Source organism: Mustelus asterias, chromosome 11 (assembly GCF_964213995.1).
Source record: "Mustelus asterias chromosome 11, sMusAst1.hap1.1, whole genome shotgun sequence".
NCBI lineage: Eukaryota > Metazoa > Chordata > Chondrichthyes > Carcharhiniformes > Triakidae > Mustelus > Mustelus asterias.
Window position 1 is genome coordinate 95,236,358 of NC_135811.1, and position 15,035 is coordinate 95,251,392.

At 40.6% G+C, this 15,035-nt stretch overlaps 1 protein-coding gene across 7 annotated transcripts in view; it reads left to right on the plus strand.

The window, feature by feature from the left end:
• becn1 (beclin 1, autophagy related) overlaps positions 1-14,794 on the plus strand; it is a 28,863-nt gene extending 14,069 nt beyond the window's left edge. For all 7 annotated transcript variants that reach the window (XM_078224001.1, XM_078224004.1, XM_078224007.1 and 4 more), the window contains exons 7-12: positions 447-641; positions 1,918-2,064; positions 4,976-5,125; positions 10,477-10,537; positions 11,751-11,893; positions 13,018-14,794. In XM_078224001.1, the coding sequence (XP_078080127.1) occupies positions 447-641; positions 1,918-2,064; positions 4,976-5,125; positions 10,477-10,537; positions 11,751-11,893; positions 13,018-13,186 (865 nt within the window). In that variant the 3' untranslated portion in view covers positions 13,187-14,794. The remainder of the gene's footprint in view (positions 1-446; positions 642-1,917; positions 2,065-4,975; positions 5,126-10,476; positions 10,538-11,750; positions 11,894-13,017) is intronic.
• Positions 14,795-15,035: the final 241 nt, after the last annotated feature.

Here is a 15,035-nt window from a genome sequence, read left to right on the forward strand (position 1 = left end):
AACCATTGTTGATTGTCATAAAAACCCATCTGGTTCACTAATGTCCTTTTTAGGGAAGGAAATCTGCCATCCTTAGCTGGTCTGGCCTACATGTGACTCCAGATCCACAGCAATGTGGTTGATTCTTAACTGCCCTGAAATGTCTGAACAAGGCACTCAGTTCAAGGCAATTAGAGATGGGCAACAAATGCTGGCCCAGCCAGCGATGCTCACATCCCATTGAAGAATTTTTAAAGTCCGAGATATACAGCGCAGAAAAAGGCCCTTTGGTCCATCACTTCTGCAACAGTCAAAGAGAAGCCACCTAACTATTCTAATCCCATTTTCTAAAAGCATTTTTTCAAAACTAAATTTCTAAAGGTGACTGCATGGTTGTGCTTGGTTTTTAGTGAAATGTAATGCCTCCTGATGAGGTGTGCTCAACTGTTTATATGTTCTTGATACAGGAATTGTTTGGAGATACTTGAACAAATGAACGAGGAAGATGAGGAGAAACTGCTAGAAGAATTAAAAGCACTGAATTCCAAAGAAGACTATTTAATCCAGGAACTTGAAAACGTGGAAATTAACCGGAAGAAGGTAGCGGATGATTTGGTCGAGGTTAGGGCAGAGACAGACAGGCTCAATCAAGAAGAAGCCCAGTGAGTAGAAACGTTTTGATGGAAAAATACAACACAATACCTTCTGTAGCTGGTGCACGATATTCCTCACTAAGGGAGTACACGTGAAACAGTTTCTTTGTTTCAAATTTTTATATTAGAATCATAGAATCCCTACAGTTCAGAAAGAGGCCATTCAGCCCATCAGGTCTGCACCGACAGCCATCCTACCCAGGCCCTATCCCCATAACCCCACATTTATCCCGCTAATCCCTCTAATCTACGCATCATTTGGAGACTAAGGGGCAATTTATAGCCAATGCACATAACCCGCACATCTTTGGACTGTGGGAGGAAACCAGAGCGCCCAGAGGAAACCCAGGCAGACACTGGAAGAATGTGCAAACTCCATGCAGACAGTGACCCAAGCCGGGAATCGAACCCGGATCCCTGGCGTTGAGGCAACAGTGCTAACCACTCTGCTACCGTGCCACCCTATTCTCATTTCTTAAACCCTGTGCAACAAGAAGAAAAGGTATATATTGCATACTAGGTGACTCACTTAAACAATGACTCCCAGTCCAGTTTCTAATCCAAATAGAATCCTGAAGGTGTACAAGATTAAGTGACATGGACAGTGAATAAAGAGCAGCTTTAGTTGAAGTGTCAGTCACAAGGGGACATAGGTGGGGCACGAGGTTTCGGGGGGGGGGATGTGAGAAAAACCTTTTTTACCCAGAGGGTGGTGATGGTCTGGAATGTGTTGCCTGGAAGGCTGTTAGAGGCATGTTGCCTCACATCCTTGAAAAAATACCTTGATGAGCACTTGGCATATAACATTCAAAGCTATGGGCCAAGTGCTGGTAAATGGGATCTGGTGGGAGTTCAGGTGTTTCCAGCATGTCAATGCAGACTTGATGGGCTGAAGGGCCTCTTCTACACTGATTCTATGATTCTAACAGAGGCATATAAAAGAGTGATTTAAATGTCTAATCTTTTATATGTTCAGATATAGTAGCCAAATTCTATCAGACTTACAGAAATTGACTGTTAATTTTATTCTGCTGCAACACATGTACCAACACACACACATCTTAGTATTTTCTCCCCTTTCTTTTATTCTTTTGTTTGAGCCTGATTTGCAAACATTTTAAGAGTTTTTGGCATCCTGCTATATAAGCTACCCATGTAAGAAATCTGCACTAAAAGTGTGTTGTTTTTGTATGATAAGGTTCCAATAACTTGCAAGAAAGGCGTTTACTGAATGTGACCATTTCTAAGCTCGTACAGTTAGCACAACGCTTTATTTATATAAAAGGTACCAGAGGGAGTACTCCGAATTCAAAAGGCAGCAACTGGAGCTTGATGATGAGTTGACAAGTGTCGGCAATCAAATGCGATATGCCCAGATCCAGCTTGACAAACTCAAGAAAACCAATGTTTTCAATGCTACATTTCACATATGGTAAGAACTATTCGACTTTACCTGTATTTATTAGACTGATGAACGTTGCAGCTGTCATCAATGCATATCCTGGATGTATCAGATTACATTCTGATCAATTAAATGTCCTGAGTTTAATCAATCATGTGACTCTAGGTTGATACATCAGTGGCATTCAAGGATATGTAATCTCTTATTACTGTGGCAGGGCTGTTGGTTCACCCTCATTGTTAACTTGGTTCTGTCTTTCAACTTTCCGTAATGATCGTCCAGAAACTCTAGAACTTTGGAGCAGAAGGAGAATCTGGTTTCTAAGGAGCTACAATGGTTATGCTCCTAAGTTATGCTAAAGTTAGTTGGGAAGTACGGATACACTCGTGAATGTAAGATGCTGAAGCTTCTTGTGGGAATGACCCAGCACAACTAAATTTGAGAAATCTAGAGCAAATCAAAATGTGTAACAGTCAAAAATATAATTATTTCATTTCTGGGATGTGGACTTGAATCCAAGATGCTGGCATAAAATTTTCCCTCTTTCCCGTAAGGATTCTTTGCTATTTTCCTACAAAGATAGTTAGTATGGGAATGCCCGACTGATGCAGGAATGTCTCTCCTGCTGCTTAAAATTATTTTATGGGATATGGCAAAGCAGGCTGAGTTGGCATTTTTTCTCACCTCATGGTAATGGTGAGCTGCCTTCTTGAACCACTGCAGTCTGCGTGGTGTAGGTACATGCAGTGCTTTTAGAAAGGGCGTTCCAAGATTTTGACCCAGTGACAGTGAAGGAATGGCGATTATAGCTGCAAATCAGAATGGTGTGGCTTGGAGGGGAACTTGCAGTTGGTGGTGTTCCCTTGCATCTGCTGCCCATGTCCCTCTAGGTAGAGGTCACAGGTTTGGAAGTTGCTGTTGAAGGAGCCTTGGTGAGTTGCTACAGTGCATCTTGTAGATGGTACACACTGTGGTGGAGGGAGTGAATGTTCAGGGTGGTCGATAGGGTTCCAATCGAGGGACTGCTTGTCCTGGATAGTGTCAAGCTTCCAGAGTGTTACTGGAGCTGCATTCATCCAGGCAAGGCAAATGGAGAGTATTTCATCACACCCTTGCCTTGTAGAATCACTTGTAGAGGTTTCAAGCCTTGCAATTAATTTAATCTCAAAGCCCAGCGATCATTTGCATTTATGTTTGTTTCTGTTTTGAATTCTGTAGGCCTGAAGGCTTTGAAACATGCACACATCCTAAATGAGAACATAGCATTCTGATATAGATATTTGTGATGTATGCAAATGAATGAGAATATAGTTTTTCCACCCTTCGTGTGTTCAAGGGAGTGAGAAATAATGCAAAGTAGTGAAGAACCTGTTCTCCTTGTTCCCTGTTCATCTTTATAGCCCTTCTATTTGCTGCCAAAGGTGACTCCATGGTGTGATATGTAAAAGTGATGGAAATATATTATCCAATGCTAACCTGGCAGTCTTATCAAGACAGATTCATAAACTCAGTGGAACATGTTGAATATGATGCTGTCATGTTTAGGCGTCATACAGCCACGAACAGGTGTAGTCAATAATCACCCCGTTCTTTGTAAAAACATGATTTTCCCTTAGCACATGAAAAAAAGTCTGGCTTGCTTTCTTGGATACAACCGGACAGTGACTGGGGCACAAAAACCATCAGGTTCATCAATATCCTGTAGGGAAGGGAATCTGTTATCCTTGTCTGGTCTATATGTGACTCCAGCTCCACAGCAATGTGGTTGAATCTTAAAACGCACTCCAGATGGGCAGTAACTGCTAGTTCACCCAGAGGTGCCCACGCCCCATGAATGAATAAAAAGCAGTGGGAGAGAACTTCTAGGCGATAACCTGTGATGAAGCAGCCATTTATCTCTATGAACCTTATCTCCAGGCTTTCAAGTCAAAAGGGCAAAGCAAAACAGCACCATGATCTTCCATCTTAAATACCCTAGTATTCTGGCCTCATTACAATTAAAATGAATGAAAGAAACTATTAATGTTATATTTGGAATCTAGACTGAAATTTATAATTCCCATGTTTTCCTCGAGACTAAAGGGTTTCTTGTAAATTTCTTCAAGCCAGTATTAGAGGTATTCAAGAAGGCATTAAATGACTGTTTCTAATTAAGTAATGTGCAGGGGAATGGCACTAAGTCATGATGCTCGGTTGGAGAGCTAGTGCAGACATGATGGGCCAAATGGTCACCACCTGCATCACCACAATTCTGTGATACAATTATCCAATAATTCCTCAATTTCCAAACCTGTTTGATTTTAACTTTGTTGGCAATACCATATGAGTCTGGCTGGTATAATTTTTAAATCTTCAGCTCGTTCTATTGTGGACAGGTTCAGTGTGATGTTGGACAAGACAACAGACAGATTCATAGTTTAAGTGCATGCACAAAGGTCTTTGGGGCGGCATGGTGGCACAGTGGTTAGCACTGTTGCCTCACAGCACCAAGGACCCGGTTTTGATTCCTTGCTTGGATCACTGTCTGTGGGGAGTCTGCACGTTCTCCCCGTGTCTGTATGGATTTCCTCCAGGTGCTCTGCTTTCCTCCCACAGCCCAAAATGTGCGGGTTAGGTGCATTGGCAATGCTAAATTGCCCCTTAGTGTCAGGGGCACTAGCTCGGGTAAATACATGGGGCTATGGGGATAGGGGTTGGGTGGGATTGTGGTCAGTGTAGACTCAATGGGCCGAATGTTCCTCCTTCTGCTCCGTAGGATTCTATGATTTGCATTATAATTTTAAAAAATCAGAACATTATCAGATTTTCCCATCCTTCACTAACTTGAATTGTATGGCACTTATGATTGTCAGTTTTCAATCTCTAAATTTAGTATGCAGGTAAGTTGTGATTTAAATTTTTATGGTATTGTTTTTTCATTACTGGGCAATATGAATTACAGGCATAGTGGACAGTTTGGTACCATCAATAACTTCAGACTAGGGCGTCTACCCAGTGTCCCTGTGGAGTGGAATGAGATTAATGCAGCTTGGGGGCAGACTGTGCTGCTACTGCACTCGCTGGCCAACAAGATGGAACTCCGATTTCAAAGGTACATTTTGCAATAGCATTTAGCTCGAATGTATTGTGAAATGTGTAAAATGAGACCTGGTTGTATTAGAATTGCAAATATCAGAAGAACAATTAATTACTGAAATTGTCAACAATTTAATTACATCTAATTCCTAATTAGGTCTAATTTCTAATTAAGAATTTCAAGTTTGAGGTAAAAAAATTGGGGAACAGGGAAAATGGAATATCTCCCTTTACACACTTTCTAAAAATATTTATTTTAAAAATGGCCCGTAACTTGCTGGCTCCCCATGTCAGATATGGGGGGCTACCCCAAAGATGTGCTTAAAGGGTTAAGCTCTAACCTCCCCTGGTCAATTGTGTTGCACTGGGAACCATCTGATAGCAATTTAAATTGCTAACTTTTGATCTGCCAGTGTTGCACTAATAGTTATTCTGAAAGAGTTAGCACTTCAGCGTAACTATTTTAAAAACTCAGACTGAGCCCCACACGTGATACCACCACCCTCCAGAGCCCCCAACCCTGGACTATTCAAACCCCCCTGACCCTGACTCTTTTCACCCGATCATGGGCCCGACTCCAAGTCTCAAGTCCTCCAACTGTACACCTACCGACCAGCCAAATCCCATCCACTTATCTGGACACTTGTCTTCTCCCTGGCCTATCAATGTCACTGGGCCCTTTAAACCTCCCTGATTTCTGGCAGCAGGTACAATAAAAAGGTGGGCCTGACCTCCCTGGTGTTGCACTGTGCTTATGGCCTTCGGCGACTCTTCAGGTCCCAAGACACTCCAGTCAGTGGAAGTTTCAACAAAGTTACTCCGAATAGTTAAGTGCACTTTAAATTGTTGTCATTCTAGCAGGCCATGACTTTACACACTGGTTGGAAGTTACGGCCCAATCAATTGTATGCTCCCTGCCCCCATTTGCAGGAGGCTTGTGGTGCAGTGGGTCATGTCCCTGGCTCTGAGCCAGAAGTTCCAGGTTTGACTTCCACCTGGGACTTCATGACCTTTGAAGGTGTGTACATAACATGGCCAATCAACCTGCAAAATCCTTCCAATTCATGCCAGTGGCAGGTAGTAAGATTGGGAGAGACTCCTGATTAGCCACATCTAATGTGGAGGGATGCCACTTGAGCTGTAGGTAGGCCTCGGGTAACAGGCCAGTAACCTGTTTGAAAAAAAACTAACTATGGAAAGAGATGAAAGTCTGTCTTGCAAACCACTAGGTGCAGGGAGAGAAACATCGACCCACATTTGTACAGTTCTTTTTGCTGAAGCAATGTTTGATGTAATTAAATAACTGAGGATTTATTAATGTTAAGACTGGTTATTAATAAATCATTTTAGTATTAATCTGACATATATTGACAATTCTGCCATTTTACTATAGAATCATACAGAGCCCATCGAGCTTGCACTGACACATTAGGAACACCTAAATTCCCACAAAATCCCAACTGCCAGTACTTGACCCATAGCCCTGAATGTTATGATACTTTTTAAAGCATGCGAGACAACCTGCCTCTACCACCCTCCCAGGCAGCGCATTCCAGACCATCACCACCCTCTGTGTAAAAAGGGTTTTCCTCAAATCACCCCTAAACCTCTTGTCCCTCACCTTGAACCTATGTTCAACTAAAGGGAACAGCTGCCCCCTGTTCATTCTGTCCACGTCCCTCATAATCTTGTACACCTTGATCAGGTCGCCCCGCTGACTTCTCTGCTCCAATGCAAACAACCCAAGCCTACCCAACCTCTCTTCATAACTTAAATGTTCCATCCCAGGCAACATCTTGGTGAATCTCCTCTGTACCCCCTCCAGTGCAATCACATCCTTCCGATAATGTGGCGACCAGAACTGCACACAATACTCTAGCTGTGGCTTCACCAAAGTTCTACACAACTCTAACATGACTTCCCTGCTTTTGTAATCTCTGCCTCGATTGATAAAGGCAAGTGTCCCACATGCCTTTTTCACCACTCCACTAACATGCCCTTTCACCTTCACACATCTGTGAAGAAACACGCCAAGCTCCCTTTGTTCCAAAGAACTCCCTATCATTTATTGAGTACTTCCTTGTCAAATTGCTTCCAAGTTGTATCATCTGTCACTTCTCAGGGTTAAATTTCATTTGACCATTCCATCTATATCTCCTTGTAGCCCAAGACACTCCGCCTCATTATTAACCATCCGGCCAATCTTTGTGTCATCTGCAAACTTACTAATCAATTATCTGTCATTTATATAAATGACGATTAATCGGGGGCCCAACACACCCCTGTGGTATGCCACTGGACACTGGTTTCAAGTCACTAAAGCAGCCTTCTGTCATCATCCCCTGTCTCCTACAACTGAGCCAATTTTGAATCCACTTCATCAAATTACCCTGTATCCCATGTGAATTTACCTTCTTTACAAGTCTCCCTTGTGGGATCTTGTCAAAGCTCTATATCTAGATTATCTACCTCACATTTGATTGGGGCACCCCTCCAGTTTCTTGAGATTATCAGTGGCTCCGGGGCTATTTAACATGGGAAATTGAGTTCCTGGCCACTAGGAACTTGTGCCAGTAGGGTATAAGGGGCCAGAGCCTTGTAGCTACCCAGGGGCCTGCGCAGAGAGAGGTGACTGTCAACTGGAGTGGAGGGTTGGGGGATACAATGCAGGGCTGCCAGGTTGTGAAACTGGCAAGAACCTCGGCACAGGCCATGCTTCCCTGATTTACCCACCTACTCTGAGTAGGTTCTCCTGAGCAGATCTGTGAGTAAAATGTGCAGCAGGTGGTAACATAAGTGAGAGTATTTCCAAATTGATTTCTGCCTTTGACTAATCTAGGTCAGTTGAAAATAATGAGGTCAGAGAGAGCCTGGCATGTAATTCCAATCAGCCACTTATTATCTTGGTGCTAGTTGGAGTCAAGCTGAAGTGGCCCATGAGACTGAGTAAAACGCCTACAAAGTTGAGGCTTGGTACCTTAAATTTAAGTGAAACTGGGTGGGAGTGGTACTGTGGATTATTCTTCCATTTTATTTACTCCATATTAAATGTTGCTGTTTGCTCACCCGGTATATTAAAAAATCTAAGTGCTGGATGGGATAATTAGTTGTGTTTCCCAAGAGAATGGCAGTAGAGCCAAATCCTCGTAACCATCTGTTATTGTGAATACTCTTGAGCATTTTCTTGTCAAGCTTTCAGCTTATTTTCGAAAACATGATTTACTTATCTCACAATAGGGTGTGAAATGAGAAGTCAGGAATACAATTTGCATCTATATTAGTACCTTTAACTTGATAAAACATCCCCAGGCATATCTTTAGTGTAATCCCACTAACTGTGACGCTCAACTAAAGGAGACATTTGGACGGGTGAACAAAGAGTTTGGTTTTAAGATGCTTTTAAAGGAGCAAGAGTATAGGGGTTTAAGGAGAGAATTACAGAGCTTGAAACAGGATGTGGGATTGTGCAAGAGGCCAGCGTTTGAGTTCTGGCAGGGCTGCAGGAGGTTAGAGATGGGAACTATGAGGCCATGGTGAGATTTTATTCTTATATAGTCATGGCTAGAGAGCCTTGTGCAATGGTTTTTCTCCCCATCTGCACATTATTACTTTTGGACTCTTCAGTAGTTATTCATAGCATTCTCTTATTTCTCACCTACACTTCAGAAATATCATCATAAACTCGTCAAATGCCAGATGTGTATCCACTATATACAGTTCCACCTCAACATCTCTTCACTGCATCTCTTGTCCCTCTAGTCCTGGTTGATTTCTAAAGCGGGAGTTACTGCAGGCCAGCGAGCACGAGTGATGGGTGAATGGGATTTGGGATACATGAAGCAGTGTTTTGGATGAGCTTTTGGGGGGTAGAAGATGAGAGAATCAGAAAAATTGCATCATGGTTGATGACAGGAATTTGGATGATGAAGAAAAGTGATATGTTGGTGGAAATAGGGGGTCTTTGTGATGGAATTTAAGGTTGTAAGCTCCAAGTCAAATAGGGTGTCATAAATTTGACCAGTTTGATTAAGCCTGAGGCAGTGGTCAGGAAAGGGAATGGAATTGGCAGAGAGGATAAAGTTTGTGTCAGAGCATAAGACAATGGCTTTGTTCTTACCTTTTCTTAGGAAATTTCAACACAACCAGGACTAGAGGGCAGACCAGTGTCTGACGAGATGCAGTGGATTAGTTGAGTGAAGGGATGTTGAGGTGGAACTGTATATAGTGGATATATGTCTGGCATTTGATGAATTTTTGATATTTCTGAAGTGTAGGTGAGAAATAGGAGACTATTGTGAATAGTAACTCGAGTCCAAAGGTGGTAATATGCAGATAGGGAGAAAAACCATGGCAGGAGGCTCTCTAACCATGACTATATAGGTAAGAGTGGAACCAGATGAGAGTAGTCCCACTCAGCTAGACAATGAAGGAGTGATTTTGCAGAGGGTGGTGTAATACACCAGGTAATTTATTTAGTAAGAACCTAAGAACTAGGAGTAGGCTATCTGACCCATCGAGCCTGCTCTGCCATTCAATAAGATCATGGCTGATCTTTTCATGGACTCAGTTCCATTTACCCACCCATTCACCATAACCTTTAATTCCTTTACTGTTCAAAAATTTATCTATCTTTGCCTTAAAAACATTCAATGAGGTAGCCTCAATTGCTTCACTGGGCAGGGAATTCTACAGATTCACAACCCTTTGGGTGAAGAAGTTCCTCCTCCACTCAGTCCTAAATCTGCTCCCCCTTATTTTGAGGCCATGCCCCCTAGTTCTAGTTTCACCTGCCAGTGGAAACAACCTTCCTGCTTCTATCTTATCTATTCTCTTCATAATTTTATGTTTCTATAAGATCTCCCCTCATTCTTCTGAATTCCAATGAGTATAGTCTCAGTCTCTCCTCATAAGCCAACCCTCTTAACTCCAGAATCAGCCTAGTGAATCTCCTCTGCACCCCCTCCAGTACATACTTGCTCAAGTAAGGAGACCAAAGCTGTACACAGTACTCCAGGTGTGGCCTCACCAGCACCTTATACAGCTCCAAATAACCTCCCTGTTTTTAAACTCCATTCCTCTAGCAATGAAGGACAAAATTCTATTTGCATTAATTACCTGCTGCACCCGCAAACCAATTTTTTGTGATTCATGTACAAGGACACTTGGTAAGCTGTGTCCAGCCTTGTTTGCCATATGGGAATGGAAAGATCCTATGAAACATTTCTGATGTGAAGGGAGATAGTTCTGCTATGACTTCTACCTCAATCAGTTCTAGCTCACCCAAATAATGTGAATGCCTGGAAATGCATAAAATATTTGTGTTTACTCAGCTGATTAGTTTGTGGAAAATATTTCTCAATTTTCTAGGTATCGTCTTGTCCCTTATGGAAATCACTCGTATCTGGAATCACTTACAGACAGAGCCAAGGTATGTATTGTGGTTGAAAATGGGGAAATGTAGTTGTGAGAATATTCAGTTCAATTATGTACCAATAGAATTGTACTATTGAAATGGAATGGGAAAACGTGCAGTTTTCAGGAAAAGATTAGGAGAGAAAGGTCCTGAAACTTGGGTTAAGTTCTGTCCAGACTGCTGAAATGAAATGTCCAAGTTAAATTCCAGCCTCTGTCTTTGAGGAGTTTGTCTTTGAGGAGTTTGCACATTCTGCCAATGTCTGCATGGGTTTCCTTTGGGTGCTCCAGTTTCTTCCCGCAGCCCAAAGATGTGCGGGTCAGGTTGATTGGCCAAGGTAAATTGTCCCTTCGTGTCAGGGAGACGAGCAGGGTAAATACGTGGGGTTAGGGGGATAAAAGTCTGGGTGGCATTGTTGTTGGTGCAGACTCAATGAGCTGAATGGTCTCCTTCTGAACTTTAAGGATTCTATGGATACATATTAAATAAACTAAGGCAATCTCAACCCATTTCTCAGACTGAACACTTAATGCCAATCATTTGACATGAAGCCACACGTGAGTTGGTGTGCAAAGGTTTTGATATTTTTAGTTGTGTGGTGCCGGGGGGGGGGAAGAGAATTTTCTTACCCTGCTAATCTGCTCTGCACTTGATCTTTAAGTGCTTCATGCTGACTTTAAATCTAAAACTTGTAAATGCTTTTCCATAACTGACTTTTATATAATAAACAAACATCTTTAGGATAAGAATATTTCGTTAGGTCAATGTGCAAATGAAAAATGCTGCATAACCTTTTACTTTTGTTCTTGAAATATACCTTTGCATTTACCCATTTTGTTTTCTTAAATATTAGTTTTATTAGAATTAGTTCATAAGATATCCTTTGCCTGTTGGGTTTCTGTTGATTAAATGGATGTCAATTATGGAACAAAAGATAGCAGTGTCATGGTACTGTAGCACAATGGGCCCATGTATGGTGGAATGCAAATTTGATTTGTTTTTCTTTCCCCAGATGTCTCAATTTTAGTAATATCATTAGGGGGAAGAAAAGTAATCCTTAGGTTCCCCTTGTACCACCTAGCAATCTATTTAAAGCAGCATTTTTCACATTCTTAGTTGTAGATGTTTTTGGGAATGGAAGAGAGGGTGTTTACCATCAAATAAGCAAGAAATTAAGCCAAGTGGATTTGCATTTTAAAGTTTTGCATCTTGTGTTTAACTTTTATAGGAGCTGCCCTTGTATTGTTCTGGCGGATTGCGATTCTTCTGGGATAACAAATTTGATCATGCTATGGTGGCTTTTCTGGATTGTGTTCAACAGTTTAAAGAAGAGGTGGAAAGGGGTGATACTGGCTTCTGCTTACCGTATAGGTACTAAGTGGATTAGTTAAATAGTTTTAACCTTATCTTAACATAAAACATTTCCTTTCCAAAAGCAAGGTTATGCGATGGCAAATGTGCATTCATAAATTGAGTTTACTTATTTAAAAACGTTTTTAGAAATTTGTATTAATTGATAACATATCTGCTTCCCTTTTGGGCTATAACATTTGGAACAGATCAAAAACAAATTCCTTTGCTGCACATCTAGTAAGTCATTGTCCGTTTGGAAGCAACGAATCCTAGACTGTTCCTTCCTGTGTATTTTTTAACTACCAACTCTCATGACACCAAAAATATTGATAACAATAATTCCAAGCAAATATTCCTGCAAGGGATCTTCTGATATGACAAGGGAAGCAGCATCTGATACTTCTATTGTATATAAAGGACAAGACACTCAATTTGCTGGTTTTCGGTATTATATGCCTGTCAACTTTTATGTATATATATTTTTGCAAATTACATGCTATAGTACAAGTATCACTATTTGAATTTAAGATATACAATATGAAGGTACTTTCCATTTATCTAGCATCTGATAGGCATTGATACTGTAACAGTAACATTCCCTTGTAAGCATGGTATACATAACTGCTGTTCAGATGGTGTAAAGGCTCTTAAAATATGCATTGATGTTATTTTTGTTTATGTACCATTTTTAGAGGAGCTAACCGTACAGCTGTTATACCCTGTTGGAATTTTTTAAAGTCACTGCCTTGCTACTCCTCTCTCTGCCTTTATGCAATCTTACAATCCTTCACTGGTCCTACCTTGTGGCATTTCCACCCCATCCCTTGTAATTGTAAAATTCCTTCAACTGAATACCATATAAACACAACACAAGTGATATCTACGTGAACTGTTACATATTCATTGCATAATCCCAGTTTTATAGTTAACGGTTAACCACCAATTTGGGTGGCCAGCTCGAATTGCACGATCCTCGCCCCATAGGGGGAAAAAGTAATCCTATTCAGAACTTGTAGTCTTTTAATTCAGTAAATCAGACAATGCAGTAATGGTTTGAATCCAGTGAATAAAAGCCATAAATTTAAACACTGACATCAAATAATTCTGCTTTAAGTAACTTCGTGATGCTTTTTGCTATGCAGAATGGACGTGGAAAAAGGAAAGATTGAAGACACCGGAGGAAGTGGAGGATCTTATTCTATAAAAACTCAGTTCAACTCTGAGGAACAGTGGACAAAGGCACTCAAGTTTATGCTTACCAATTTGAAATGGGGGCTGGCTTGGGTATCATCTCAATTCTACAATAGGTGATTATAGACTATTTCCTGATTGAATCTGTATTGCTTTTGATGACCATTGTTCCAAGGTTTCACCCAATGTTATTGTCTGTACGAGGTGATTTACTGTGCTTTTATGTATGCTTTTCTTGAAATAATAAACCATAAAATCATCAAACGTGACAAAATGGAGAAATGGCTGGCACAGTGGGTTAGACATTAGATGCTTGTCTTTCACCTATTGACCTAGCTCCAAGTCTCATGGAATGAAAGTTTTCTTGGTTGTTAGTTATAATGGTTCTGTGTGAAACGGGTTTGGGGTAGTTCTTAAGTAGCATATGTCTACAGTTGAAAGGTGTCCCTAGTCCTGCATTAGTTGGTATTCCTGCACTACAACCACAGGATGGCTCACGTGAGAAATGGGGAATATCATGTTAGTACAGTAATAGTGCTTTTCTGACTCGGCCATTTAATTTTAGTAGAGAAGTATCCTCTGCACCTGACCTCAATATTACCTGATGGTGACACTGCATGCCTGAAAGGATAAAAAAAATCTATTTAACAGCACTCATGTCTTTCACCTTGATGAGCACAGAAATGCAGGGCTGGGACAAAATAACTTGGGTGCATATTTGTGGCTGAAATATAGACCTAGAACTTGAGTGTTATGTACTAAATCACCATATACTGACTGCATCAATGCAATAGATTACTAGACGTCTGAACAGATTGGAAAATCTTTGTTTCCTTTTTCAATAGATGTTAAATGACTGTAATAACAGTTGTGGACGACTTCAAATTTTACATTGTTCTGTGATGTAATTTCAACAGTGTAAAATATTAACAGACAGGTGGCCAGATAGATTTTTGCTGTGTTAGTCTACAATCTAATGGTGCCTTGGCCTGTCGATCACAATGGATTGTGTTAAAGTGAGAGTTCATAAACCTTGTATGTTTTGGTGTTGAGACATTGGAATGAAAGTAAATGTTTACTTTTAAGTATTAGCTTTTATTGCAATACACTGCATTGAGTGCTCCGCACTTAATCTGCAGCTGGGCTGGAGTTTGTTGCATAGTGGGTTGGTGTGATTACAAGTCAATAAGGAATTCAGAAACTGAACCAAAAAGTGCAAGCAATTTGTCATCTGAACCATGAGTTAAGATTGCTTCTAATATAATTACATCCAAACACACTATTTTAATTGTTTGTGTATATAGAGCAGTTTTATTTATAACAATTAAGTCTGGCATGTTATGCTACTGCTGGAGAAGGTGGAATGAAAAGAACTTTTATACACTGGTGTCATGGCTGACTATGGGCAAGATTCAGTAGAGGCATAATGACATCCACACTAAAAGATTAAATTTACAATATAATCACTGCATCATTTCCAGAATCTGATTGTGGATTACTGTACAATAAGTGTTTGTAACCTAAATATGTAATATACTTCTGTGAATGTGAGTATATTATTTCTCAGTAAAAGCCTGTCTTACTGATCCTGCTACACATCTGGACTAGCTTTGAAATGTTGTAAAAACAGCTCCTTTTTATATTGTATCACTGAAAACCAAGTGAGTTCTGAAATAAATTTACAATATTAAATACATATAAAATAAATGAGTTTTTCCAAAGCTGTAACAGTCTTTCAACATTGCTTTAATTCAAACTTATCCAAACACTTTGAATATATTCCAGATATTGCCTATTCTCTACTAAACACTTAGTTCAATCTTGTGGAACTCAACAAATTTAGGATTCTGACCACAAAATGGTTAAGAGCCCAGCTGTTTTTGTTATATGATTTGTTCATGTGAATGGAGTGGAATTTTGTTGATTTACTCTGAGGATTAAGAAGCCTGCGGTGATCTTTTCAAGACGG